This window comes from Aureobasidium pullulans, assembly GCF_000721785.1.
Source record: "Aureobasidium pullulans EXF-150 unplaced genomic scaffold scaffold_1, whole genome shotgun sequence".
NCBI classification, from domain to species: domain Eukaryota; kingdom Fungi; phylum Ascomycota; class Dothideomycetes; order Dothideales; family Saccotheciaceae; genus Aureobasidium; species Aureobasidium pullulans.
This window is the reverse complement of record NW_021941021.1, coordinates 2,277,288-2,304,518: the sequence shown is the minus strand read 5'-3', so window position 1 is coordinate 2,304,518 and position 27,231 is coordinate 2,277,288. Positions and strand designations below refer to the sequence as shown.

The following is a 27,231-nucleotide window of genomic DNA, read 5'->3' as shown; positions in this document are numbered from 1 at the left end:
AGGTATAAGAGCCGAGTATGAATTGAATTGTCACAAAGGCTTGTGCTGCGAGAGTTGATAGTTCGGAGCACTCGGCAGGGCACGGACAATGGTTCCGAGGCGATCACTTTAGCACGGCGATCCCGCCTTCCCGCGTGGGGTGACGGACAGTGACGTAAATAAAATATCTGGAAGTTGAGAGCTTCCAAACGTGTTCAGCATTCAAGCCGCCGAGTTCCGCGAAACAAGTGGAGTTGTTGAGAGCTTCAAAACACAAGAAGCTTGCTGTCAGCTTGCTCCGTCTCTCTTTCTCGTCACTCCTCCCAACTCCTCCTTCATTCTCCACACCACCACAATGGCTGACACGGAGAGCCTCTCGCCTTATGGCACTGCCAGAGCAACCGTCAGCGGCCAGCCTCTCAGCAAGGAAGAGGTTGACAAGATGAACCGCTACTTCCAAGCCAGTATGTACCTGTGCTTGGGTATGCTCTACCTGCGCGAGAACCCTCTGCTGGAAGAACCACTCAAGGTCGAGCACATCAAGCCTCGTCTCCTCGGACATTGGGGCTCTGATGCTGGCCAATCCTTCACATACATTCACATGAACCGCCTGATCAAGAAGTACGACCTCGACGCCTTCTTTGTCTCTGGTCCTGGCCATGGTGCTCCTGGAATCATCTCCAACTCCTATCTCGAGGGTGTCTACTCTGAGGTCTACCCCCAGAAGTCGGAGGATGCTGAGGGATTACAGCGCTTCTTCAAGCAGTTCTCCTTCCCTGGCGGCATTGGCAGTCACGCAACCCCCGAAACTCCTGGCAGTCTCCACGAGGGTGGTGAGCTGGGCTATTCCATCTCACACGCCTTCGGCGCTGTCTTTGACAACCCCAACCTCATCGCCCTTACTATGGTAGGAGATGGAGAGGCCGAGACTGGTCCTCTGGCTACCAGCTGGCACAGCACGAAGTTCTTGAACCCCATCTGTGATGGTGCTGTCTTGCCTGTGCTCCACTTGAACGGTTACAAGATCAACAACCCCACTGTTCTATCAAGAATCAGCCACGACGAGTTGAAGAATCTCTTCATTGGCTATGGCTGGGAGCCCTACTTCGTTGAAGGCTCTGACTTCGATTCCATGCATCAAGCAATGGCCGCCACCATGGAGAGAGCCGTTACGGAAATCAAGGCCATCCAGAAGAAGGCCAGAGACTCTGGCAAGGCCGAACGCCCTCGTTGGCCCATGATTGTCCTCAGAACACCCAAGGGCTGGACTGCACCTCGCAAGGTTGATGGCCATTATCTCGAAGGTTTCTGGAGAGCTCATCAGATTCCCCTTACCAATGTCCGCAAGGACAACGATCAGCTTCTCATGCTTGAGAAATGGATGCGTAGCTACCAGCCAGAAAAGCTGTTCAAGGACGGCAAATTCATCGAAGAGCTTCGCGACCTCGCCCCGAGCGGCAATCGTCGTATGAGTGCCAATCCCGTTACTAACGGTGGCCTTCTGCGTGCCAATCTCAAGATTCCCGACTTCAAGAAGTTTGCCCAGACCGTCAAGAAGCCCGCTGCTGAACAAGCACCCAGCATGAACTTGTTTGCCGAATTCCTGACTCAGATCGTCAAGCACAATCCAAACAACTTCCGTCTGTTCGGTCCTGATGAGACAGAATCCAACAAGCTCGGCGCTGTCTACGATGTCACTCAGAAAGTCTGGATGGCCGAATACTTTGAAGAGGACAAAGACGGTGGCAACCTCGCTCCTGCCGGAAGAGTCATGGAAATTCTCAGTGAACACACTGTTGAGGGATGGCTTGAAGGCTACCTTTTGAGCGGCCGCCACGGTCTTCTCAACAGCTATGAGCCTTTCATTCACATCATCGACTCTATGGTCAACCAGCACGCCAAGTGGTTGGAGAAGTGTGCAGAGGTTGCTTGGAGACAAGAAGTTGCTTCGCTCAACATTTTGCTTACATCCACTGTTTGGCGCCAGGACCACAACGGCTTCACTCACCAAGACCCTGGTTTCCTTGATGTCGTTGCTAACAAGTCGCCGGAGGTTGTTCGCATTTACCTTCCTCCTGACGCCAACTGCCTTCTCAGCACCATGAACCATTGTTTGAAGTCATCCAACTATGTCAACGTCATTGTTGCAGACAAACAGAACCATTTGCAGTACCTGAACATGGAAGACGCCGTCAATCACTGCTCCAAGGGTCTTGGCATCTGGCAGTGGGCATCTAACGATGCAAACCAGGAGCCAGATATTGTTATGGCAAGTTGCGGAGACGTTAGCACACAAGAAGCTCTTGCAGCTACTGCTCTGCTTCGTGAGTATCTCCCCGAGATCAAGGTGCGCTTCGTCAACGTCGTCGACCTTTTCAAGCTCCAACCCCACGGATATCACCCCCACGGCCTCAAAGATGATGAATATGCAGCCATCTTCACTGACAACAAGCCAGTGGTTATGGCTTTCCACTCCTACCCCGCTCTGGTTTATAGGATGATCTATAAGAGAAACAACAATAACATGCACGTTCGTGGGTACAACGAGAAGGGCAACATTGACACACCCCTAGAACTTGCTATCCGCAACGGAACTGATCGCTACAGCCTTGCCATGCTAGCGATAGATAACTTGAAGCATGTACTGGGTAACAAGGGCTCAAGTGCACGTGAGCACTTCCTCGATACCAGAACCAAGAGCATGAACTACGCCTACGAGAACGGACTAGACCCGGACGAGTTTGAGAATTGGATTTGGAACTACTGATTGATTGGTTTATTGTAACTGGCGTTAATGAGATATCTGAGTTGTATGTTTCTTTAGGTGGTATAACGCAAAGTCTTTCGGATGTACTTCCACTTAGCAAACAGCAGCATGTCCAAGTTGTAAGCAAGTGTGAAGGCAGATCTGGAAAATGACGTAATGGCTGATTACATGATCACGTGGTCTTCACAGAAGGAAGATTTGCCATCTTGACAACATCTGCTTGACTTCGTAAGCAGTAACATTGATATCGCGTGTTCGCTACAAGGGTCAGTACGGCTTTGCCCCATTCGAATTCCAGACGGACTGAAGCCTCACAAGCGCGCTTCCGTTGCGGACGTATAGCCAGGGAAGCCACGACTTACAAGTCATGCATGATAAGTATCTATGGTATATAGGCTCATGTCTTACCAAGAGTCCAAAGGATACCTGCCCAGCTAGTACACACACTCAAGTAGGTTCTGTAGAATCTAGCATGCGAAAGAGAAATAAACATCCCTATGTAAAGTAGGAGGGCAAGTAAAAAGAAAACCAAGACGGTGAGTTCCTCATTGGGAAGGGAAGGTGCCATCTTGCCTGGAGGAAAGTGCCACACACAGAACTTCTCAAGCTCAAAAATCTGCGCGCACTTGTTCCATCTCTTCTTCTACAATTGATTCCATCAAGTTCATCAAAGAAACCATCACGCTTCTCATCAAACTTCATTGCAATCAATCAATCAATCAATCAATCAATCACACACACACACACACACACACACACACACACACAAAATGGCCAACCAAGCAATCCAAGTTCGTCAGCCTGAAGGAGACTGGAGACACGTTCTCCGCGACTTTGCCACTCCCGCTGGCCTTGAATCCTTAAGGCGCGATGCTTACGCTCGCCGCCTTCTCCCCAGACCTATTATGCCAGTCCGTTGGAGTGCGCCATGGGTTCTCCCCGGTACTTGGTACGTCCTCAACGCCCACGCCGAGCAGGAGCGCATTCAAGCTCTTCCTGCCCAACAGCAAGATCAGGAGCACGCCGCCTTCGTCCAGGAGAGCGTCCAAGGCTACACTGACATGGTCGTGACGGCTATGCAAGAGCACTCTGTCGCCATGGAAGCCTGGAACCAAGTCAGACGTCGCTGGGCTCAGGCCCACGGGCACGTTCCTGCCGTGTCGTCCGTCATGGCCGCAGAAGTCGATCGTTTGTCTCGCCTTCCCCTTGCTCTGCCTGCTCCCTCTGTGCCGGCAGCTACTCCAACTGCTCTGCCTGCTCCCATTGTGCTGGCAGCTAATCCAGCTCCTCTGCCTGCTTCGCCCGCTCCGATGTTCGTCTTTGGTGCTGAAGGTTCTGCTCCTGCCTTTGACTTCAGTGCCCCTGCAGGCCCTGTCGTTGCATCTCGCAGCCCTGCGGTTCCCTCTGGTCAACAAAGACCATCTCATCAACCCGGTGTGCCTCCTCCTCGCCTGCCTGCTGCCATTCATGGAGCCGCACCTGCCGCCACACCTGCCGCCACAGGAAACGCTGTGGCACTCGTCATCAACCAGGATGGCAACCCAACCGCTGCTGCTCCCGCTCCTGCTATCGCCAGTTCATCCGGCGAATCCAACCTCGCCATTGAGAATGGCCCCACAAGCCCTGCTGCCGCCGATGCTCTGGATGCCGAGTACGTCTTCGACAACAACGGCAACCGCTACATGCCCGATGCTGCCGCCCCGGTCACCTCGACCGCCATGACCTCGACCGCCATGGTCCCTACCCATGGTACTTCGGACGCCCTGGTCGTCGCCCCCAGCACCTCCACCACCCTCGCCACCACCTCGAGCGAGCCCGTCGTCGCCCCTGTCGACGTCATCAACCCCACCTCCTCCCGCCAAGCTCCCACCTCCGGCGTCTCCAACACCTCGACACAGGTGCCCAAGTGGGGTGAAGATGGGTTCGTCCCCAACGCAGACGCCAAGTTTGGTGAGCCTGGCTTCGTTCCTTGCAGCCTCCCCCATAAGGCAAGTCGTGAGAATGTCCAACACAGAGAGGTGGACTGCAACCGTGGCGGCTTGGGCGCGTCAAGACACAGAGAAGACACCCCGGCACCCGCTCTTCCTCGCGCCAACAACCGGTCGGCCAACAGAGCATCACGCCAGGTGGTGACCTACCAGCAGCCGGCACCAATGCCAATGGTGACCTACCAGCAACCACCATTCATGCCAATGGTCAACCAATGGGGTCCCCCCTTCCCAGGGATGTACCAACCGGGTGGCATGGGCATGTACCCCCCCAACCCCGCCATGTACCCCCAGCAGGGCAACTACGCCCCCCCAGCTCCCCCGGCCACCTCTACTGCCGGCTTTCTTCAGGGGCTGGCCAACCAATTCGCGACTCGCGTCCAACCGACTGCACAGACGTTCGAGACTCTCGGGACAATGGCAGCCATCGCTTCCGTCGCTCAGGACGGCAACCAGATGCAGTTGCAGCAACAGCAAATGCAGATGCAGATGCAGATGCAAATGCAGCAGCAACAACAACAACAACAGCCGCAGCAAGCCTTGGTGATGACTCCGGATGAACAGCGTCTCATTCAACAACGCAGACAGCAGCAGCAACAAGGATCCTCGTCCGCCAACCAGGGTGGTGGCATCAACAAGAACAAGAACTCGCGTAAGGGCGGCAACAACAACAACAACAACAACAACAACAACAACTCGGGTCATCACAAAGGACCCAAGAACAGCCGCGGTGGCGGTCGTGGCGGTCGTGGCGGTCGTGGTGGTCGTGGCGGCTCCGGCACTTCGGTCTGACCTGGTCTCATTCAAGCCTGATCACACATTGCTCATCGACCTGTCATGAAATTTTTGTGGATTTTCCTCTTGTTCGATGTCCCTCTCATAAGCATTTCTTTTGTAATGCGGTCCCCTCATGGACATTTGCTTCTTTCATTGCCTCCTCATGGGCCTTTCCTTTGTTTTTGCAGTCCCCTCATGGACATTTGCTTCTTTCGTTGCCTCTTCATGGGCTTTCACTTTTCCTCTCAGCCTTCTCATGGGCTTCGCCTTCTCAATGGCCGAGCAGACCCGCTTCGATAAAACAACCGGGGTGAATCCCTAGTCAACAATCCTGTTGTCCTTCCATGGACCTAGGCGCAAGCCTAGAAAGAAAAACAAAAAAAAACAAAAAAAAATTTCATCAGTGTTCTTGGTTTTTAACTGGGAGCTGGAGAAGTTTTTATGGCTACATCCACAAGGACGACATCTCGCTTGACCTCGACGTATGTTCGCGAGGCTCTAGTCAATCTCGATGGATTCTTTCTATGTACTGGGTATATCTTAAGATCGACTGCCATGGGCGGTGGCACCGCTCGTGTGTCAAAGTTATGCACATAGCTAGTCTGCTCCTCAAAAGGTTTAGACAACATGGAGATAGGTGTACTCGAGTTCGCTGAAGGCATACACACGTCGCGGTGCGGAAATGAATGATCGAAATTTTCGAGTGTGCGGACTGATAGTAGTGGGACTGGATGTATGAAGGATCCGCCCTTTCGAGGTCCATTGACTTCGATAAACCCAACCAGTCCTCGTGTATAGTCCGAGCCACATGATACAACCAAACATCTCCAAGTCATTTTTTCCCGTCTAGCGTAACAGTTCCAGTTCCAGTCGCTGGTTTTATTGCTTGTGGAAAGGGGTAAAGGAAGGAAAGTCTAGACGGGAGCAAAGTGCTGATGTCCTCCAACGTGATCGTCTTCTCGCTTAGATGGTCTGCGAGCTTTCTCCCCACAAGATCAGAGATACTTCAAATACCGCTCGGTTCAAAGAGAAACATGTAGATGTCGGTCTCGAAATCAAGCAGAGAAGGTATGAGCGATTTTAGCTCGAATGTAGTTGACATAGAAGAAGGGTTTGGCGGCAATGATGAACGAAGAAAAGGCATCCTTGTTCACCGAGTCACTCGGACATCCGATTATGCAGCCTGACCATCCGGAGGCTTCCGTAAACTTTTGATGCTTCGATAGCAGTTCGCGCCTCTACCCTTCGCTGATTTCTATCATCTTGAGCATGCCATTCACTACGACATAGTCACTCTTCCTTGCCTTTTGCTAAAGCCTGAGGTCCCTTTCCTTGATTGTCGTCCCTTGATCTTGAAACACAAGCTTCATAGCCTTTCCACATCCCTATACTCTAACGGCAACTCCAGCAACAGCAGCCAGGCCGTACCAAGAAGTCGACAGCAGCGCCAACAAGATCAGGGACATCACCCCGCAGCTCTCCCTACAGTCCCACAAGTCTCGCACGGTCCAGAGCCAGAAAAGGAGCAGCGTTCTCAGTCCAACATGCCTGGTGCCTGGCCAGTAGGCGGTATCAGACCTGCATCTGGTTTCCGCCACGTTCCGAGTCATGGCCACCGCGCGGCAGCAGGCGTGTCCACGTGGGATCGTCTTGATAGGCTTGTGTATCCGGAGCAACGCTGCGAGGATAGTATGGGACATTGGGGATAGAATCTACTACACAGGCCCGCTTAGGTTCGACTACTAAACAGGTGAGCCGTCGGCACGTGTCGGTGCTCCTAGAGGTATCCCGGGTCGCAAGGTGTACCGGCCGGGAATGACGGATGATGGCGCGACTATTACTGGAGTTCAGGCCAGGCTACAGGCTCGCCCCCATCAGTCGTACAACTATGGCGGCGCTCAGCTGCCGATGAGAGTTCAGTGGCTATCACTGCTCAGGAAGGATGTGGTCTCGCCGTGTACGATGTTTAGGCACTGCCGCACTGCTCCAGGGACATACAGAGTCGGCGCGCCGCACGTTGTTACGAGAGGCACTTGAGCCACAACTCACCACCTGTCATGCGATGGGATTCATTACCTTATGGCGCAGTCTGCAGCAACCTCCTTAAACACTGCGACACACCCGATGGACCTTTATTCCTGCCCCGATCTGAGCATGCCATTCACTACGATATAGCGATCCCTTCTTGACTTGTGCTGCAGTTTGGAGCTTCCGCAAGCTTTGCACATTTCTACGTCAATAGTAACTCCTCACAAGGAGCGAGCTGGCACAGCAAGCCCAGCGCCGCATAGACCAAGAAGCCACTTCTTCCACCCCAAAAGGAGTCATAATTCACCTTCCCGTCAAAGCCCTCTTTGCTCGAACATAGCGGCCGGCGAATTCGGCATGCTACACATCAATGAAGAACGCGCCTAGAGACGGCAATAGGACGAAAGGGACACCGAACTAGAACGACTCCACTAACAGGCTCTTGCGCAAGCGGCTACGGAACATGAACGTATCCTTAGGAGTGCTATCCAGACTGCTGAAATTGAAGCCTTGAAGCTGGAACGGGAGCGCAAACAGAAAGAAGAGTCGAACGACTATGTCGAGGGCAAACGGTCTTGTGGCGCCGTATGCGCGCTCTGTATCAGTTTGTTCTTCGGTCAATGCAAGCTATGACGAGCCGTTCAGAAACAATAAAGCAGAAAAGTATGCAACTGCGTAGGGGAAAAAATAGCTGGTGACTGCAGTCGACAGGAAAGAGTCGAGAAAGAAACCGAATCGAATCGAACGCCGACAGGCACAAATTGAGGTTCTAAGAGAGCAAGCAACTATACGCTTGGGTGTCTTACCCGCGAGCTGTAGCAGCAAGAAAGTCAATGGGCAGCTATCCAAGCAGAAGTCCGTGACCCATGGGGCATGGCAGGAGAGGCTGGAGGAAGGGCGGCAAAAATCAAAGGTGGTGGACTATATGAAGCAAGGATTGCGACAGGGGACCTTGTGGCAACATTTCTTGGATGGTGATGCGTTTCTGTGACCTGGGGCTTTCCTCTGGACTCTAAGATGAATCTAGCTTGACGCTTAATAATACCACCCATTGACTTTGTCCTCGGAAGCGCTGGGAAACTAGAATCCTTGCGATATCGTCGTTAAGATCAAACATACGTCGGTACCTCTTGCTCTGAATATAGGCATACCACAGTGTGTGTGCTTGCTCGATGTGCGAGTGACGACGATGTTTCTTGTCGAAAAAGTCTCTGATGTTTTTGCGAAATGTGACCACTGTTTCTTTTATTGTAAACGATGGAACCCCCTTAGAATAGGGACAAGCTTATCTCTGATTTTACCGTGAGCTTGGAGACGAATCTGTTACGCTTAGAAGTAAATGATTTCCAGCCTTTGTACGGACGAGTCGTATTTCTTTTTGCAAGCCGCAGCTCGAAACCAAAAGCGGATCCAGGATTAGTTGAACTGTCAGTTGACTCGGAGTCGACTTTGTTGTCCCCAAAATTTCAAAGCTGAGAGATTATGGAAGAGAGTGTCGGACTTGGCTCCAATTCTTGATGTGAACGAGCCACTATGACTTGTGGCGATGCAGTCTTTTTTATAGAGTCGTCCTGTTTCTCGAAGACTCTGGTGGAGTTGAAGTCCGCCAGCGGTAACTGGCGGAGGGGGAGCGAGCAGACTAGTGGAGGAGGAGCGAGGAGCGAGGAGACTAGTAGAGAGGGAGCGAGGAGACTGGAAGATGGCGGAGTTGGAAATGCGGCAGGGGACTTCATGACAAGTTCCAGTGGAGAGTGTTGCTTGTCTTCGGCTGGTTCCTTTTCCTTGAACTTTGAGTTGTTGCGCTTGATGGCGATTTGATGACCTCTGTAGAGCTGAGAAAGAAGGTACCCCAGAGCATCCTGGATCGTCGTGCCATAGCCAGTCAGACGTGGGTAGCGTTTGCCCTGGATGCAGACTTATTAGGATACGCGTGTCGAGATGAATACTTTGTCAAAGAAATTATTTGGTGATGGTGAGTAAGGAAGATCGGTGAGGGTGGAGGCAGCCACGCCTGAGTTGGTGAATCAAGAGAGGAAGACGTTTAACTGAATTTGATGGGGCGTGATACCTAAGTAAGGGTCAAGTGAACTGGACATCAGACCTGTACACAGGTAGACCACAAGATTTGTGCTGATTTGACAAGCGACGCGCTGCGGGCTTCTTATTTCAAGCAGATATTTTGTGTCGTCTGTTCTTGCATCTACCTAAGCAGATGATGGTAATTGAGAGAGATAAATGATGGCGGAGGAAGCATGTACACTTGACTCTGCTGTATGGCGGCCGTAGATAAACATACCCGTTGGTGATAAGTGTCTCGAGGCGCAAACCGGTCCGTCTTCTTCCTTAGCCATTCTTTTATCGCGGGCGTTTTTTCTTTCACTCCCTATTGTCTTCTTCTGGATCCAAATTCTCTTCCTTCTTTTGTTGATTCACAGCAGTCTTCTCCGGACAACCCATGGATCTGAGAGTAGCCACTCTTCAGCTCATCACCAAGGCTTGATGCGGAGCATTGTGTTTCTACCCATTGTGCTCTGTTGCGTCGTGATAACCTCGGAGCCTTTACTTATCACCTATGTTTTGTCAGATCCTTGTGCGTGAGGGCCATGGGAGGAGAACATCTTGAAAGGTGATAGGCAAGTTGCCGAACTCTGTTCACGGTTAGGCAAGCATTTTTCTTTTGTGCATCCACGTGGACGCACCTCTATCTTATACGGCAGCCAGCTCATCCATGTATGTTAGCTTCCTCAAATGTTTTGCCGCATCCAGCAAGTTCGGACCTTGCGCAGGACTCACGGCGGTCTGCATTATCTGTCTTATCTGAGAACATCCACAATTGGCGGTCGTGTGGCCTGGTCTACCGAGTAGCACATTGTTCTCATAGAAGCGAGTGCGCTGAGACTTCTCGTTGAGATTCTTGAATGGGTTGTGGTCTCGGGCTCGAACAGAAAAGGGTATTGCTGTCGATAAAGTTGGCAAAAGTTTGACTTGATGGACGGGATCGGCGCGCCTATGGTAGAGATCCTGCAGTCTGTATGTTGCGAAGAGTGTAACAAGCGAACAACGAGATACCCACTGACAATCGAGTTATTCTGATCATTCCTATCCGGGTCGTCCAGGGCCCTTTTGACTGCAGTCAGTCAATCTTAACCATCACATCCCTCCGTCGTCCTACGCACTTTCTTCCTGAAGTCACCGAATGTACCGCGCATCAAGCTCGACATTCAGGAGAAGAGGCCGTAGTCTGGACCGAACTCACCTGAAGAGCGTGATGAAAGATTTACTTCTTAACTTGGCATTCATGATTGATTCTCGGGAATCGATTTTAAAACTCATCAATACAGCAAATCACTCAATGACAGAGCGCTACCTGGCTTCGTTTCCTTGGTCTCGGCCGCTCAATCTTGACTTGTTTATGCAATTCATCGCTGCAGCATTATGAGGGTCCAGCCGAAAGGGTCCAGCCAAAAGGGCGTTCAAGTCAGCCAATCAGAAGCCGCCAAGCTGCTACATCATGAAGCATCCATCTCTATAGATCAACATCCATTTCATGCTTCAACTTCGATGCGTCGGTGCACTCTCTGTGCGATTAGTATGATCCAACTTTAGTCTGTTCGTACCACATAAGCTGTATTGGTTTCCCAGTCCACGACATGTGCATGGAGAAAGTCGAAAGGCGAGGGAAGCCATGGTGGAGATGTTTCCCTTCAACATCAGAGAGGGAAGGAGCAACCACGGAAGTTGGCACTTGATGGAATCCCGTCGAGCTTCCCACCTCCGCTTCCTGAGCTGCTGTCAGGACACATCAACGAAACAACATACCAAAGAACACGACGAAGCCTTTCATCGAGTACTTACAATCTCCAACGTTAGCAAGATCATCTCGAGCGATAGCATCACCAGCAAGCCCTTCTGTCTCCATCACCCGTTCCTTCCTTCAATGTAAGAACGATCAACCATCCACCAGCGAGCACTCAAGAAGCCAATACTGATTGTTGAGACAGCATCATGCCTGCCACTACCAGAGCCTCGACCAGAGCTTCGGTCAACAACAATGCTGCAGCCAGCTCATCGATTCAACCATCGGCTAAGGCCATGAGCAAGAGACCAGCCGTTGGTCAGGTTCAGACCGAGAAGGCCGCAAAGGCTTCAAAGGTATCGATACGTCCTTTTGATCATCATGAATCCTGCTAATCGACATCTCCAGACCAGACCAGCCTCTCTGATCAAGGCCAACGACGATGACGACTTCATCGACATCGAAGACATCCTCAACGACTCTGGTGTCGTTGTCGACGACGGCGACGAGTACGTCGACATCGATGTCTTGCTCGCCGGGTCAGACGCCGTCAACGGTGACCTCGTCAACACCTCCGATGCCGTCGAACACGACTTCATCAACGATTCCGATGCTGGCGACGGTGACTTCGTCGATGATTCTGGTGTCGGCAATGACGACTCTATCGACAACCTCGATGTCGTCAACGATGACTGGGAGCAAGATTATGACGATTCAGACGTCGTCCAGACCATTGAAGAAGAGGAGCTGGAAGCCTTCGAAGGGTCTATTGACGATCCCTCCTCCGACGAAGACTCCGAGCCTGTCCGACGTACAACACGATCGACAACCAAGACCAACGCCTCCAAGGGCAAAGCCTCAACGAGCAAGAAGTCGAAGAACAAGCATGGTCCGGAAACCGTTGCAGAAGCCATGCTATACCAATGGCAGCATGTAACTTGGACATACGTCGGCAGTACAGCCTTGCGTTCATCAAGGCTCAGTCCAGATTCTGACAGACATGCCACGTTCAAGGGTCGTTTCCGACACAGCATCTCCGTCCGCAAAGGTCAGGCTATGCAATTCGACTGGTCCAAACCTCTGGAGGGCTGCCATTTCACCAAGGGCATGTTGTCGGTGTGGCAACGTCTGGATCCGGAAGTCCTTCTCCACTGGTTGATGTCGAACGTGCACCCAGCAGTCGTTGAGGCATGTGGCCAAAGCATTCGCACCGGCAAGGAATACCTCGAGATCCCCCCTGTGTCCAACGCCGAGCTCTGCCTATGGGGCATCTACATTTTCATCATCCTGGATGCCGCCGGCAACGTCATTTTCATTTATATTGGCTCTGGTACCGGTGTGCTTGGGGTTTTCCAACGTGTCTGGTCGTACGACAAGTTTCTCGCCTCGGCCATTCTCAGAGGCTCTACCCGTGCCAGAGACGGCACCCACGTCGTCGAGGCTTGTGGGCAAAACCGCACGCTCCACATCCGTCGCGTTTTCGGTGTGAGCAGAAACACCTGCTCTGCACCACGTATGCTGTTGGTGGAGGGACTTTGCACTGACGTCTTCAACGCCCTCGACGTCACCTCTCCGACTGGTGGCCGCTACCGCACAGAGGCATCGATCAAGGCTTACCCGGCCGCCGTTCCCGAGGACATGCGTGCTGTTCCATACAAGCCGCTCAACAGGGCTCATCAGTTTCAGCAGGGTGCCAGACATGTGACCCCAGCGTGTTCTATGATCGGAAAGGGGTGTACTCAGGCGACCAAGGCCACCATGGTTATGTTCGTCGAGGACGGTGGCAACCTGCGCTACGGTTGTAACCACTGCTACATTGGTTGGTGGAGCTGGGAGAAGCGTCACCCTTTTCTCTCGATAGAAGACAGGATCTCGACATGGGAGGAGCACAAATCGCTTCAGGAGAAAACGGATTTTTACAAGCCCATTCCCAAGGGCACACTCTGCACGGTCTGCAACGAGCCGGCCAACGCACGAATCTTCTTTGGGGACGTTGGATCCGAATCCTCTTGCGCTGCTCATTACCAGCAATGGAGCTCTGCCGGCTGGAAAGACAAAGTCTCCGAGGACCAGGAAGGCGACCTAGCCCGATGGATGGAGGTCTTCGACGAATTCCTCGTCCACAACGCCGCTCTGGCAGAGAACAAGCGCGTCAGGAGAGACCTTGCCGAGCTCGAGTGCAAGTTTTGCAAGACATCCTTCGCCATCGCCGACTTGCAAGACGTACCTGAGCGCATGAGGAAGGCATTCAATGTTCCTTTCGACGACTCCGTGCCCGCCATATGCTACAAATGCAACTCGAAATGGCAGGAATCGACCAGAAAAGGCAGAACGCCCTTCACTGCGTTTTCAGACTTCTCGGCAGAGTGTGTAAGAAGTCGAATCGCGTTGAACAGAGAGGACTTGGCCCGAGAGACTCCATGTATCTGTGGAGCAAAGTCAGCAGGCACGCCTCCACCGGGATTCGAATTCGAGGAAGAGTACCCTGGATTTTGCAGAGCCTGTCGTCAGTGGACCCATGCTCAGATGAAGAAGGGAGTCAGCTGGGACACGGTTGACGACTTCTACGATGCTATGATGGCTCGCAAGAGACATGCCGATTAGGCTCTTCTCTAACCGGTTTCAATGGACCATCACAAGCTCTGGCATCAGTGCTGCCTCCTGGTAAAAACGACATTCCCGCTTCACATTTGCATATCCCAATTTCACCCTTCACCTTGCACATCCGCCTCCTCACGGGCATCGCCTCCTCACGGGCAATTCCACTCACATCACATCCCCTCTCCGCCTCCTCACAGGCAATTCCACTCACATCGCACCACCTCTCCGCATTTTCACATGCAACACCTTCTCATGGGTGTATCGAGCAGACCTGCCTCGCTAAAACAACCGGGGTGCAATCCCTCGTCAACAACTACGATCTGCAAAGCTCGGCGTTCGCGTCGTACTGGGAGAAGCAGTTTGCAATAGCAAAAAGAGACATCCCCTCTTCGAGCAGACCCGCTTCGTTAAAAAACCGGGGCGGAAAACCCTACAGAAAAAAAATATTTTCATCTGCATTCTGGTTTTTAACCGGGTGTCGAAGAAGACTTGTTGTGTTTGCGTTCTGGTATTTGGCGTAACTTGTGTTGTCCGTGAATATCATTGTCGGCGGTTCTGTCTCGGGAATGCCGTGGCCGCGTCAGATCGCGTTGTCTTCAATTGATCATTTGTGACAAATTAGCGATGGGCCAAAGACGTGGATAAGAGAAACCACACGACCACAAAGCGTCGAGCTCCTTCCGGACTGATATGACACTGTTCGACAGATCCGCCAGAGTCTACGGATAACAACCGATCAGAGCTTGACAGGCAGGAACTTTCGCGTCGAGATATATATTAACAGAGGGAATACACCAACGGACAGAACCACGGCGAAGGAGAGGCACAACTGCAAGGATATAGAAATGATAGGTAAGGCTATCAATTCTGAATACAATGCTTCTTCCTGTGCTCCCTGATTTCATCGATCCCTTTGCATCTGGGAGACGCGTCGTTAATGACGACGATCTGAAAGGTCTATGTAGGACTTCAAGGTCTGCTCGCTTGCACCTGCTTGCTTGGGCCCGTACCGAGGCTTTGCTGCCATCATGTGTATTTGTCAGTGAGTACTTCGACTTAAGATGATACCTGTTCCGTGTACCTTTGACTAACAAGCCAGAGCAGGAGCACCAAGATGGATAGGTGGAAAAAGGGTCTTCTGCCTTAATATCATCCTGGTTGATCTCAGTTGGTCGGGCTACTGCTAGCCGAATTGACTCCACAGAGCTGGCCGAATCAAAACTCTAGGAGCGATATGCCTAAGTCGAGGAACTGTCCAGCCACACGATGGCTGTCCGAATGCACTGGTTTATTGCGGAGGCGCCGATGGTTTTTCGAACGCGTTTTCTGTGGTGCTAATGGTTGCCCAAATATGCATGCGTCGGTGCTTTTCGAATGCAGCGGTAGAGGTGTCGATGGTGCCAATTGCACTGTTTCTTTCGTGGCAGCAGCGACAGCAGAATATGTTTTCTTCTGCTGCTAATCCGGTGATTTGACGCATTTTTCTTGCTCCAGCAGAGCCTCTCCTTCGTCTTTCTGTCTCTGTTCTACAAGGTGCGCCTGCCCCTTGCTGCAATTCTCTCTTTTCCGCAGTTTGCTTCAATTGCTTCTCCTGTTGTCATTCACGGCCGCTGCATCTGGGACAACAGCTGCGGCGGCGGAGACGTCGTCTGCTTGTTCCTTTGCCTGGCGGGCAGAGGGACGAAGCAGATGCTTCATCCTTCTGCCTCTGTTCTGCAAGGCGCGCCTATCTTTCCTGCGATTCTTTCTCTTCCGCAGTGCGCTTCAATTGTTCCTGCTCTTGTCGTTCAACTTCTCGCTTGTGCAAGAGCCTGTCGGTGAAGACTATCTTGTTCGGCGGTCGCTGGTGCAAGAGTCTGTTGGTGGAGAATTCCTGTTCCGCAGTCGCTTGTGCAAGAGCCTGTTGGCGATGGCGTTCTTGGTCGGCATTCGCTTGCGCAAGAGCCTGTTGGTAGAGACTTTCTTGTTCGGCGTCCCTTTCGTCCAGTTGTTGAAACGCGTTCTTCTTCTATCTGTAGCGTGCAGAATTCGTCGGCTAGCTAATACCTCGGAGCGACGAGGACTTTGGCGGTAACTTGAATCGGCTCCTCCAAAAAGAAGTCATGTCGCGGTATGAGTCGAGCCAAAGTCCAGGGTTGGATGCAAAGCCGAGGTTGTGGCCAACCGTCGTTTAAGAGAAATTCAAACTCAATCATTTGATGCAAATCAACACCCGTCATCACCTTATCAACAAAGTACTGCCTCAAATTAAAACGAGGCCCGCTTCACAACCAATACTCCATGTCATATCACGACGTACCTCTGCCTCGATCAGATCCTCGCGACATGTTCCAATTCCGCAGTGCTGCTGATTCGCATCGCACACCCACTTCGCCCTTTTACGACCCATGCCAGGCAACGCAAGGCGAAGTGTCCTCTCTAAGTCTCGCCCTCATTCAAGACAGAGACCAGCTTGCAGCAGAAGCGTGTAGCAAGAGCTGCCCAACAACCAATACCATCACCTTTTGATCCGATTAGCGATGAGTACGACCCACAATTTTCCCAACAATGGCCCAATTCTCTGAAAGAGACCTATACCTATCATCGGAAAGCAATTCATACATCGACTCGCAACCCGCCACTGTCTCCAAGCTTATCGCGCCTGTCGCCGCACGGGGACATCACAGCGGGAGCGTGCAGCAATACCTGCCAAATGTTTTGTCCCGTCATAGTCTTCGCTTCGCCAGCTCCAAAGCTTTTCAGCGATGAACACGCCACACTGCCGGCAATGGCCCAGTCCTCCGAAGGGACTATTTCCCGAAAGCAATCCTCACCCCGACCCGCAACCTGCCAATGTCTCCAAGCCTATCGCGACGTTTTGCTGCGCGAAGGTAATATAGAGAGAGCGTGCAGCGAGAGCCGCCCAACAACCAATTCCGTCACAAGAGCAGATCGAACCACCGGCCATCTCAACCTACGGTCTAACGGCAACCCAAGCTCTTTACAGTGAACGGGCAAATTGGTTCGTTGTTGTATTTATGTTGCTTCTCCGGATACTGGTTACACGATGCAATTCCTCCCGAGTAGTCAAAGCTGTAGACTTGGTGCGTGGAGCAAAGAACGACATACCCTTTCCTTCAATCTTTCTGACCTTTCCCTTTGTTCGTTTCCTTTCTTCTTGATTATTCATGTGAACATGGCAGACTGACGTAGCGATTAGAAGGTCCTATCTCTTTCTTGCTTCTATACTCTTCCTTCCTGACTCGGTGCAAGGCTGTTTCGATTCGCAGCCAAGTTGGCCTAGAGAGAGCGTTCGACTCGCCTAGAAGCAGACCCTGGAACTCTGCTCAAGGAGAACGTCAACCTGAAGAAGCCGGTCAAGGTTCGTGAGCAGCAGCTCATCGACGCCCACTCCGAGCAGTCTGTTAGGCACAAGTACATCGTCTCTGAGAGCTGTACAGCGAAGTCAACAACCTTAGAGATGAGACTGCGAGAATGAAGAGAAGCGGCACTCCTGATTTGATGGATCCCTGATCATTCATGCAAGAGGCTTTCATGGATGCCGGACCTTGATGTGTATGTCTACCATCTCCTTATCTTTGTCATTCAGTATTTCTGATATGATTTGCAGATCCCGTATACTCTCCGCAGAGTTCGAGACACTCCCGGGAGATGCGCTCGAGTTGTCGAATTGCCTATTAGTAGGGAATGGTAGACCCACGTATCAAGGTTCTTCCTCCATCCTCAAATGTCTCCCCTATTGAAGATCCTACGGGAAACTTGTCCAAAGAAACCACAGCCTCCTCCGTTTCCATTCTCTCGACATTTTGGTTAAGCTGTAGACCAACCTATGTAGCTTGCAGAATATGCACTCATCTTAGAGCGGCGTCGGAAAGCTGTTGCTCATGCAACTTGACATTCTTCTTTAGCAGACTTGGTAAGTCGGTCTGATCTTCTTCGAGCTGCGCTAACAAACGGGTTGCTGCAAGTCCTTGATGCTTCGCCTGGGCTCATTTTGCTTAGCCTTGAAAGCCTGCGACTTGATCTTCTTGGTCGCTAGACGTCCCTCGAGGTAGTCGCTGCGCTCTTAGAGATCTCGGTTTATACCTTTGCTTCTCGTTAGGCGGCCTCTAAGCCGTCCGATCTTGGTCTTCTTTCTTTTCAAGACTTTCTCCTGGTAGTCGATATACACGTTGTGCTCCTTCACCTTTGCTGTCTCTTCGGCCGCGTATTTCTCCCACTAATCCACGTTGGCTCTTAGAGCGGTAAGGTTGTCTTGGAGGATATCGTTCTGGATCGTAATGGCGTTGATCTCATCAAGTTGACTGATTCTGGATTCCTGACGCAGGTGTGTGACCTTGAGCTTCTGGTTCTCGTCCTTGACCTTTTTCATGTTCTCCATGATGGAGTGCGGATTGTGTCAACGCCCATCTCGGCCGCTTGAGCCCCTTTTGCTCAGCCTTGAAGGCTTGTGAGAGGGTCTTCTCGGTCGCTCGAGCTCCTTNAGACTTTCTCCTGGTCGTCCGATCTTGGTCTTCTTTCTTTTCAAGACTTTCTCCTGGTCGTCCGATCTTGGTCTTCTTTCTTTTCAAGACTTTCTTCTGGCCGTCCGATCTTGGTCTTCTTTCTTTTCAAGAGTTTCTCCTGGTCGTCGACTTCGCCACCAAGTTGATTGGCTTGTGTTGTTTCTTCAATCGCATGCTTCTCCCACTGGTCCACGTTGGCGTTGGGAGCGGCAAGAGTGTCTTGTGGGTGTCGTTGCGAATCGTGATGGTATCAGTCTCACCACCAAGGTGATGATTCTGGTTCAAGAGTATTGACTTTATCACAAAGTCTTCATGTTACAACGGCTCTTCTTTTTCTTTTTGTGCCAGATCCACTTGGTCGCGCAGCGGTCTGTTTTCTTGCCGCATCCTTTTCTTTGCTCCGGAAGGCGTTGAACAATTCAACTATGAGCAGCTACGAATTCGGTTCTTGCAATCGCGAGTTCGGCTCATGGCAAGGCTGCAGACAACACATGGATGCCTTGGGTCACAGTCGTTTTCCTCACGACCACGAGACATGCAACAAGCGGTTCGGTACCGAGCAAGCAGCAGCACAACACATGGACGCTCTGAACCACTGGGATGCGGAGGATGATGATGAAGAAGACGACGAAGACGAGGATGAAGCTTCAGATGACGACGATGATGATTACGAGTGCGACTCATGCGATCGGACCTTCACCCTATAGTCGGGCTGCAGGCAACACATGGATGCCTTGGGTCACAGTCGTTTTCCTCACGACTGTGATACATGCGAGAAACGCTTCAGAACCATTCAAGGGAGTCATCAGCACATGCATGCCCTTGGTCACTAGGATTATCTCTACTGCCGCACCTGCGAGCGCTACTCTAATCGAGCCGGCTTGACCAGCACATGAACTCACTTATCCATACGCGCGCCGACCCCGTCCAACGACCTGCTGCTCCCTTCGCTCCACCAATCGCTAGACCGGTTTCTGGCTACGTACACTGCCACCTGGACGGCTACCAGTCCAATCACAGTACCGCATCGAGGAAGACCTCTCGCCGATCATTGACGTTCATCCAGAACACAAGAAAATGAAGTTGACGGAACTCACGGAGCTGGGATCAAGCAACGCAAGGTATTCGGAGAAGAAGGTTAAAAACAACCAGAGCTTGTGTTGGATGCGCCTTCCATTCGCCCCCGCTGCACGCCTGTTTGTTGTCTTTAAAACTTCAACGCATTATCTATCACGCACCTCTACCCATCACGGCTTAGGTCACTCATCCCCTGATCAACCAAATCACTTTCTCATCGTAATTCTTGACTGGAGTCGATTCACTATGAGTTTCCGTCCTCCCTCACACTTTAATATCTTCGTGGACCTAGACAATTCTCCTCCTCCCCGCGGATTGTTCGACTTTCTCCCAGTCAGCTTTAAGATGCCTGCGTTCATTGAGAACGTAGAGGTGAGAGTGCACTTACACATACATCAAAGGCACGTCACTAAAACTATACAGCTGCGCAAAGGGCCTCACCAATAGGATGTTCTTACTCGGGTGAATGCTGTACAGACTTGCCTAGACGACTTCACATCCTGGGATCGCCGTCTTAACGGAAAGTTCGACGTCCACGAGCTATGTCAGATTGCTCGTATCACCCCTAGAGCTACGAAGACTGCTTTCCAAAAAGTGGAAGCCATGTACATCAAAGAAGACCTTTAGGCGGCCGTGGATCTTCTCGAGAACCGCGAAAGGATGAGACAGACGGAGCTCACAAAGTTACGAACGAGAAGAGGGGCTGCTGATAATGGAAGGCAGCAAACGCTTTTAGGCACTCGAGGGAGAGATCCTTAAGCTCATGGCCGTCGAGGATTGAAGAGAGGGGCTTAAAGGACACATGGATGTTATCGGAAGGCATGACTAGTTTTCTGCTTCGTACGGAGTGTCATATGTGTCTGGCTTCCCACTTTAATTATGCCTCTACGGATTATAAAAGCTGAGTTGTCAGAACAGTCCTAAACTCGGAAGCCCATACCGAGTTCAGCATCCACGTTTACGTCCCGGCTCATTGTTTCGAAGCCATCTCCGAAGAGAATCGATGGGTTGTCCGAGATGTGCAAAAATTTATAGCACTCAAAGATGACCCCACGGCTTTTGCTCTCTACGCCGAGTGGGTGTACTGGGGTCAGATTCAGCAAAAGACGTAAAACGGACAAGAATTTCCACAGTTACCCGTGGCTTTTGCATAGAATGACCTACAAGAGAAAGGGTCAGCACTTGATGCGCGTTCGTGGGTATAAGGAGAAGGGAAATATTGATACTCCACTCGAATTGGCTATCAGGAACGAAACCGATCGCTACAGCTTGGCCATGCTTGCCATCGACAGTCTCAAGTCTGTCTTGGGTAACAAGGGCTCTGCCACTCGTGAAACTCTGCTCAACAGACGTACCCAGGCCATGAACTACGCTTACGAGTGTGGTGAGGACCCTGATGACTTTGTCAACTGGACTTGGAACTACTAAGCGGACGACAAGTCTGCTAGTACGTTGATGGTATGATTATGAGGCGTTCTGCATGGGTAGCTAGTAGCTAATAGCTTCAATTGATAACTAATGTTCTTCGAAATTTTGGTGGTGACCGAATCGTGCCTTCCTCCTTGGCTCTCCTTTCGCGTGTTCCTTCCTCTTTTGCCTTCACCAATACTTGTCTGCTCCTCCACCCTCCTACTCTTCATGCATTACACGTTTGTACGCGCTGTTCTCGCTTCCTCAAAAATAAACATTCCAACACTGTCTTCGATATTGTCTGAACCAATTCTGCCACCAGGACGACCCTGACCACATCTAATCATCTACCTGTACAACGCAACCGCTTCATCTAATGCTTGCAAACATTGCAAGCATCTTCAAGTACCCTCCAGAAATACTACTCACCATTTGTACACACTGCGGACCGATGTTGTCAATATAGGAGTCACAATCATGCCATCATCATTGGAAATTAAAGATGCGTTCAACTGCACGCGCAACTACTCCATAAACAGTTGACATTACCATTGAAGAACAGATGTTTCTCATGCGCTCCCTGGATACGACTTCGATGTTGAAAAGTATCGTGCCTTTTGACAGTCATATTGTTGATCTGACTGGAGAAGGGGAGCAACCGTGTTTTGTCTACATTGCCCCTCTAGATGAGTAATCCTGCCTGCGAATTCTCGGACTCTATCCTGCATCTTGAGACCAGCATGCAACAGAAGACGGAGCCGACTGTACCGTCACAGAACAGGGCGATACGCAAGACTATCACTGTGAGCGCTCAGATCTAAATGCTCATGGCGACCATTCAAATCGATGAGAAAAGACATACATTCATGTTTCGAAATTCATCCATGCTTTTTTGAGATGCCTATTCATGATGCCGCTTTATCACATCTATGCAAAAACCTCCTCCAATAAACCAGCAGCAACAGTGTTACCACCAGATCTCAACACAATCCTTCCAGGTACCTCAAGCGGCACAGCAGTATCCAACTCCACCCTAACTCTCGCCACACTTCCCGGCTGCACAACTCTAGGCTTCTTCTTCGTGATGGCACCACTGCTTTTATCAAGCACGCAAGTCATCTGCGCGATTCTTCCAGGCACATGCATGCGTCCGCGATGGATATCCACAGTCATGGGCATAACATGCTCGAATGCCAATATCTTGGTCGTGAAAGCTTTGATGTTGGCGACGGGTTTGCGTGCATCGCAGAGCAAATCTGCAATGCGGAGATGTACGGGGTCGATTTCTGTGAGGTGGAGGGTTACGATCTGGCCGGCTACTGCCCAGTCGGCGGCTTCGTTGTCGACTTCTATGCCTTTGATGCTGGCGGTTTCGCTGGCGGGCATGGCGATTAGGGTGTCGCCTACTTGGAGGGTGCCAGCTTCGATGCGGCCGGAGATGGAAAGGGGGTTTGTGACGCCGCCGCGGAAGATGTCGGAGATGGGGAGGCGGAGGGGAGATGTCAGGGCGGCTTTCGTCGGTTCTTGGGCTTCGAGAGCTTGGACTAGAGTTTGAGGGTTGGATGTCTTGGTGTACCATGATGCTGCTTCCGGTGCCGGTGTGACGACGTTCTCGCCAGTAAGACCAGAGCAGGGGATGAATGCAATGTTCTTCTGTTGGAAACCGGTGGTGGTCAGGAAAGCGGAAATTTGCTGCTGGATCTCTTCGAAGCGATCTTGAGCCCAGTTGATGCTGTCCATCTTGTTGATGGCTACGATGATGCGCTGGACGCCCATACTGCGGACAAGCTGAGCGTGTTCTCTTGTCTGGCCCTTCAGACCTGCTTCGAAGCTGTTGGTTCCGGCATCGATGACGAGGACGGCGAAGTCAGCTTGACTGGCTCCAGCAATCATATTTGGGATGAAATCTCTGTGTCCAGGAGCATCCAGGATGGTGAATTTTGTCTTGTCGGTCTCGAAGTTGTTGGTGGCAATGTCGACTGTTACACCACGTTCGCGCTCTTCTGATGTCGAGTCCATGACCCAAGCCAGGGCAAAAGAAGATTTACCAATACTCGTGGCTTCTTTGCGGAATTTGTCGAGCGAACGTTGATCGACGACCTTCAAATCGTACAGCAAACGGCCCATGAGGGTACTCTTTCCGTGGTCGACATGTCCAATAACAACAAAGCTGGCAGCATTCTTACGTCCAGCCTTTGCATGTTCTGCCACGACATCAAGATTTCTGCTCTTGACCCTGTGTAATGTCAGCATTTGTCAAACAAAAGTACACGGGATAATCCTACTTCTGACTTGTTTGTGGTTCTTCCAGGCTGAGGTTGGAGACACCATTCGTAACAGACTTGGAGTCTTTATTTTGAGAGGCCTGTTTCTTTGCGCCCGAGGCTGACAGTATGAGTTAGTACATGTTACTCGTTTCTACCTTTTCACGACCGCGCCGAACCTTTTGCCTGTGCTTGCATGACAACGTCATCAGGGCTTGGACCTGAAAAGGCATTGGTGTTAGCAAGGTTCGCGTCGTGGCCGTAGATGGCAGGCAAAATGTTTTGAGAAAGAACAGCAGTGTCTTGATGCGAGGGACGTCTTCGCGAGCTGCCACCACACATTGTACTGGCGAAGATGGATGGACCTGCGCGGACATGTTCGGCAGGCTTCGAAACAGGCTCAGGAGTTGCAACAGAGGTCGGTTCTGGGGCAGAAGGTCTTCGATCTTCTGCTGGCAGAGGCGGTGAAGGACTTTTGCGCTTGCGAATCGGGAAAGAACGAGTCTCTGGCTGAGAAGCATCTCCAGGCTTGGTGTTCTCCTGACTTGTAGGTTGAGCGGACCTTGTACCGAGACGATCCATCAGTGATGGGGTGCCAGCAGGCTTTTCAGATTGACCAGCTTCTTGAGCAGCTTTTTGATCGGCCTCCTTCTTCTTCCTAGCAGCAGCTAGAGCAGCTAGCTTTGACGGCTTGCCAGTGCCGCCCAGCAGACGTAATGGTGATCGGACTTGTTCAGCCATGATGCATCCAACTCTTTCTTGCGGAACGTTGAACCAAGGAATATCGTTGAAGAGGTCGGCGGGATTGAGATGCGGTCGAGGCAGTGGGCTGGTCGGCACTGTTCCAAGCCCAGTCAGAGCATGCTCGCTGGTGAATCGGCAGGGAAGTGGGCGATGGCACCGTCCGAGTATCATTCTCTGGCAAGGTAGTCCAACTCCGGAAGTTGGGCAATGTGTGGTGGCACTCTGCGAGAGGGACAAGGAAAAGGAAAGGGAGGGAAAGAAGGACGTACCCTTTATGTCAACTGGTTTCTGAGCAGCCGACGTAGCAGCTTGGTCGAACTTGGACACTTGCTTCTGCTTCTTTGGTTGCGCTTGCTGGGGAGCACTCTGGTCTAGAGAACATCAGCTTGCTGGCATGGGACGCTTGGGCGACAACGTACTCTTGAGATACGTGACAGATTTGCCGACATCATAGTAGTAATGCCACAAAGCTTCTTGTATGGCGGCGTCTGTCACATCTGTAAAGGCGTCTCCTAGAGCGTCTCTCACGCTCTCAGTTCCTATGCGCATCTGCTCTTTGTCCTCGGCGCTAAGCTCGTCTTCATTGTTTGCTGCGACAGCAGCAGGCTCTGCGCCTTCGTAGCCATATTCCTCTTCGCCCGAGTAATAGTCATCATATTCGTCCTCATCGTAGTCGATATCTTTGACTCTGCGGTGAGCCATTTTGAAGTGTCGTGTCGGGGTAGCAAAGTCGAGGACGGGGATAATGCGATGGCTATGATTGGCCGTCGGTGTCTCTGCGGGGTTGGTGGGGGTCGGCGGTATGCACAAGTCGAAATTTCGAGCTTGTCTGACTGGATTGACTCTCGTTTGTATCTTCCTTGTCGGCAAGGATTATTTCGAACAGGGTTGAAGCAAGAGTTACAAGTTTCTGTGCAACAAAGGCATGATGCGCGAACACTTGCAATAGACTTTCCCTCGGTACGTCATCGATTGCTCACAGCAATTCTGACTCCTCCCTCGTTCCTCCACATGGCACACGCATCTCCACCATCTCACTCTTCACCGTCTTGGGATCTGTTATGAACATATACATCTAACCTGATCAGAACCATGGACGAGCACTGAGCGTCTCAAATTGTGGTGCAGTCGCCTTCCTCAGTCATCGCCAGGATGATCCGCGTTTCTACAAGAAGCCGCGCTATCAATGTAGCTCTCCCAACCAAAATGCTCCGATTCGGAGCGCCGCCTAGTCATTGCGGTTTTATGCCTCCCGTGTTATAATAGCCCTGGCTGATCTCGACAAGTTGTTGTTTCTAGTTTTTCTGTCTCTCTTTTCATTGCTCCTCACCATGCATTTGACATCTCTACACCCGTATGCTTTGCTTGCGGGAGCAATTGCTCCTGCTGTAGCCAGTACTCACCATCGTACGAACCAGTCTCTCGTTTCAGACATCAACTTCATTTCTCAGCATTGGGGTCAGATCAGCACATACGCCGACAACTCCGCCAATGCCTTTGGCGTCAAGGACGTCGGCCTCCCCGCTGGATGCCAGGTCGAACAGGCTCATACTCTGCAGAGACATTCACAGCGTTTTCCCACCGATTACGTCGATGATGGTGCATTGGCAGAAGCCTTTGCTGAAAAGCTCACCGAGTTCAAGCTCAACTCGTCGGCTACTTTCTCCGGTCCCTTATCTTTCTTGAACTCGTATGTGTATCAGATGAATGAAAGTTACCTGACCGGCATCGGCGCTCGGACCGAGTTCAATTTGGGTGTCGATTTCTGGAACCGCTACGGCAGAATTGTATACAATGCCTCTCCTGGACAGGTTGGATATGAAGCAGACTACTCCAATGGAACTGCCAGACCTAAGCCCGTCTTGCGTACAACCAGTCAATCGCGTATCCGTGAGAGTCAGATCAATTGGGCTCTAGGCTTCTTTGGCCCTACTTACGAAAAGGTCCCTGAGCCGAAGTTGACTGACTTTACCTCTGGTGATTTGTTCGATCTTGTCATTATTCCCGAAGGCGGCACCGAAAACAACACCCTTGCGTCCTACGATTCATGTTTCAACGACTTCATTTCTGGCATTGGTGATCTTGGTGACCAAGATGTCTTTGTCTACATTCCGAGATACCTCCAGAACGCGACTGCCCGTCTGCAACAAAATGTCCCCTCAGGCTTCACCTTGACAAACAACGACACTTATGCCATGCAGCTGATCTGTGCCTATGGTATGTGATTCGTTTTATGTGTATCAAGCTTGACTAACAAACCTATCAGAACACGGCTTCATTGGCATGTCAGACTTCTGTGACTTCTTCACCGCAGATGAATGGGCCGGCTTTGAGAACACCCTTGATATGGCCTATTACTACGACTACGGATACGGTAACCCAACAGGTAGAGCCCAAGGTATCGGCTACGTCCAAGAACTTCTCGCTCGTTTGACACACCAATACATCACCGTCTCCAACAGCTCCGTCAACAGCAGTATCACCAATAACTCTGCCGACTTCCCTCTGGACCGCCCCTTTTACGCCGACTTCAGCCACGACGATATTATCGTTAGTGTCCTCACAGCCATGTCTCTGGATTACTTCCGCGACCCTCCTAGCCTCACTCAGTTCCCTCCCGACCCTGACCGTCACTTCATTCTCTCCAAGATGACTCCTTTCGGCGGCCACCTTACCACTGAAGTTATTGGCTGCTCCAACCCCAACCCTGCTACTGTCGGCAAAGAGCGCGTCCAATACTACCCCGAGCAATATGGCTACAGTGCCTCCAACGCAACTCACAAATTCGTCCGCATGCGTCTCAACAATGGTATCCTGCCTTTGGACACTCTGAGAGGAGGTGCCTGCAAGGGCCGCACTGATGGTATGTGTGCTCTGGACAAGTTTGTCGCCAGCCAGAATGCTTCTTACGCATTGAGTAACTACGACTATGCTTGTTTCGGCAACTGGACTATTGCAAACACCACCAACGGATTTGACTACGATGGCACTGTTCGCCTTGGTCAAGCTGGTATCTTGGAGAACACACAGCCTGGCAGTGATGAGGAGTGAGAGGTCACTTAGATATGGCGTGCAAAACCGTAACATGTAAAACAAGATGACGAAAACTAATATGTAGATAGTATGAGATGATGAAAAGTATGTAGATAGTGTAAGATGGTTAAAACTCATGTGTTTCATCTGGAAATTGTCAAAGCAAAATTGATATCCTATAACACCACTCCATTATACCATCACTACAATATCAAATGAAACTCTAGAAAACACCTCATATCCTCCCAAACCCCTCTCATCA

The 27,231-nt window shown here is 51.2% G+C and overlaps 7 protein-coding genes across 7 annotated transcripts; 5 read left to right on the top strand and 2 right to left on the bottom strand.

Annotated features, from left to right (window-relative positions):
• Positions 1-334: 334 nt before the first annotated feature.
• M438DRAFT_351325 (D-xylulose 5-phosphate/D-fructose 6-phosphate phosphoketolase) lies at positions 335-2,746 on the top strand (the record flags this gene model as incomplete). Its single annotated transcript, XM_029906708.1, has 1 exon — positions 335-2,746. The coding sequence occupies one exon, from the start codon at positions 335-337 to the stop codon at positions 2,744-2,746; it is 2,412 nt and encodes an 803-aa protein (XP_029766173.1).
• A 680-nt stretch (positions 2,747-3,426) lies between these two features.
• On the top strand, positions 3,427-5,855 carry M438DRAFT_18081 (uncharacterized protein). The gene has a single exon (XM_029899185.1). It carries the CDS (start codon positions 3,517-3,519, stop codon positions 5,524-5,526), a length of 2,010 nt encoding a protein of 669 aa, XP_029766172.1. The 5' UTR covers positions 3,427-3,516; the 3' UTR covers positions 5,527-5,855.
• Positions 5,856-6,478: 623 nt separating this feature from the next.
• M438DRAFT_401988 (uncharacterized protein) lies at positions 6,479-7,654 on the top strand (the record flags this gene model as incomplete). Its single annotated transcript, XM_029909571.1, has 3 exons — positions 6,479-6,579; positions 6,884-7,200; positions 7,262-7,654. 3 exons carry the CDS (start codon positions 6,479-6,481, stop codon positions 7,546-7,548), a joined length of 705 nt encoding a protein of 234 aa, XP_029766171.1. The 3' UTR covers positions 7,549-7,654.
• Positions 7,655-17,787: 10,133 nt separating this feature from the next.
• On the bottom strand, positions 17,788-18,317 carry M438DRAFT_330941 (uncharacterized protein; the record flags this gene model as incomplete). Its single annotated transcript, XM_029903364.1, has 3 exons — positions 17,788-17,838; positions 17,892-17,994; positions 18,157-18,317. The coding sequence occupies 3 exons, from the start codon at positions 18,315-18,317 to the stop codon at positions 17,788-17,790; spliced, it is 315 nt and encodes a 104-aa protein (XP_029766170.1).
• Positions 18,318-20,562: 2,245 nt separating this feature from the next.
• Positions 20,563-20,946, top strand: M438DRAFT_351320 (putative phosphoketolase; the record flags this gene model as incomplete). The annotated part of the gene is made up of 1 exon (XM_029906707.1): positions 20,563-20,946. One exon carries the CDS (start codon positions 20,563-20,565, stop codon positions 20,944-20,946), a length of 384 nt encoding a protein of 127 aa, XP_029766169.1.
• An 843-nt stretch (positions 20,947-21,789) lies between these two features.
• M438DRAFT_341692 (uncharacterized protein) lies at positions 21,790-24,824 on the bottom strand. The gene is made up of 5 exons (XM_029904562.1): positions 24,356-24,824; positions 24,206-24,307; positions 23,372-23,413; positions 23,214-23,313; positions 21,790-23,164 (listed from the first exon to the last, which is right to left on the bottom strand). Exons 1-5 carry the CDS (start codon positions 24,636-24,638, stop codon positions 21,856-21,858), a joined length of 1,836 nt encoding a protein of 611 aa, XP_029766168.1. The 5' UTR covers positions 24,639-24,824; the 3' UTR covers positions 21,790-21,855.
• Positions 24,825-25,032: 208 nt separating this feature from the next.
• M438DRAFT_287852 (phosphoglycerate mutase-like protein) lies at positions 25,033-27,206 on the top strand. The gene is made up of 2 exons (XM_029901636.1): positions 25,033-26,153; positions 26,203-27,206. The coding sequence occupies exons 1-2, from the start codon at positions 25,268-25,270 to the stop codon at positions 26,985-26,987; spliced, it is 1,671 nt and encodes a 556-aa protein (XP_029766167.1). The 5' UTR covers positions 25,033-25,267; the 3' UTR covers positions 26,988-27,206.
• Positions 27,207-27,231: the final 25 nt, after the last annotated feature.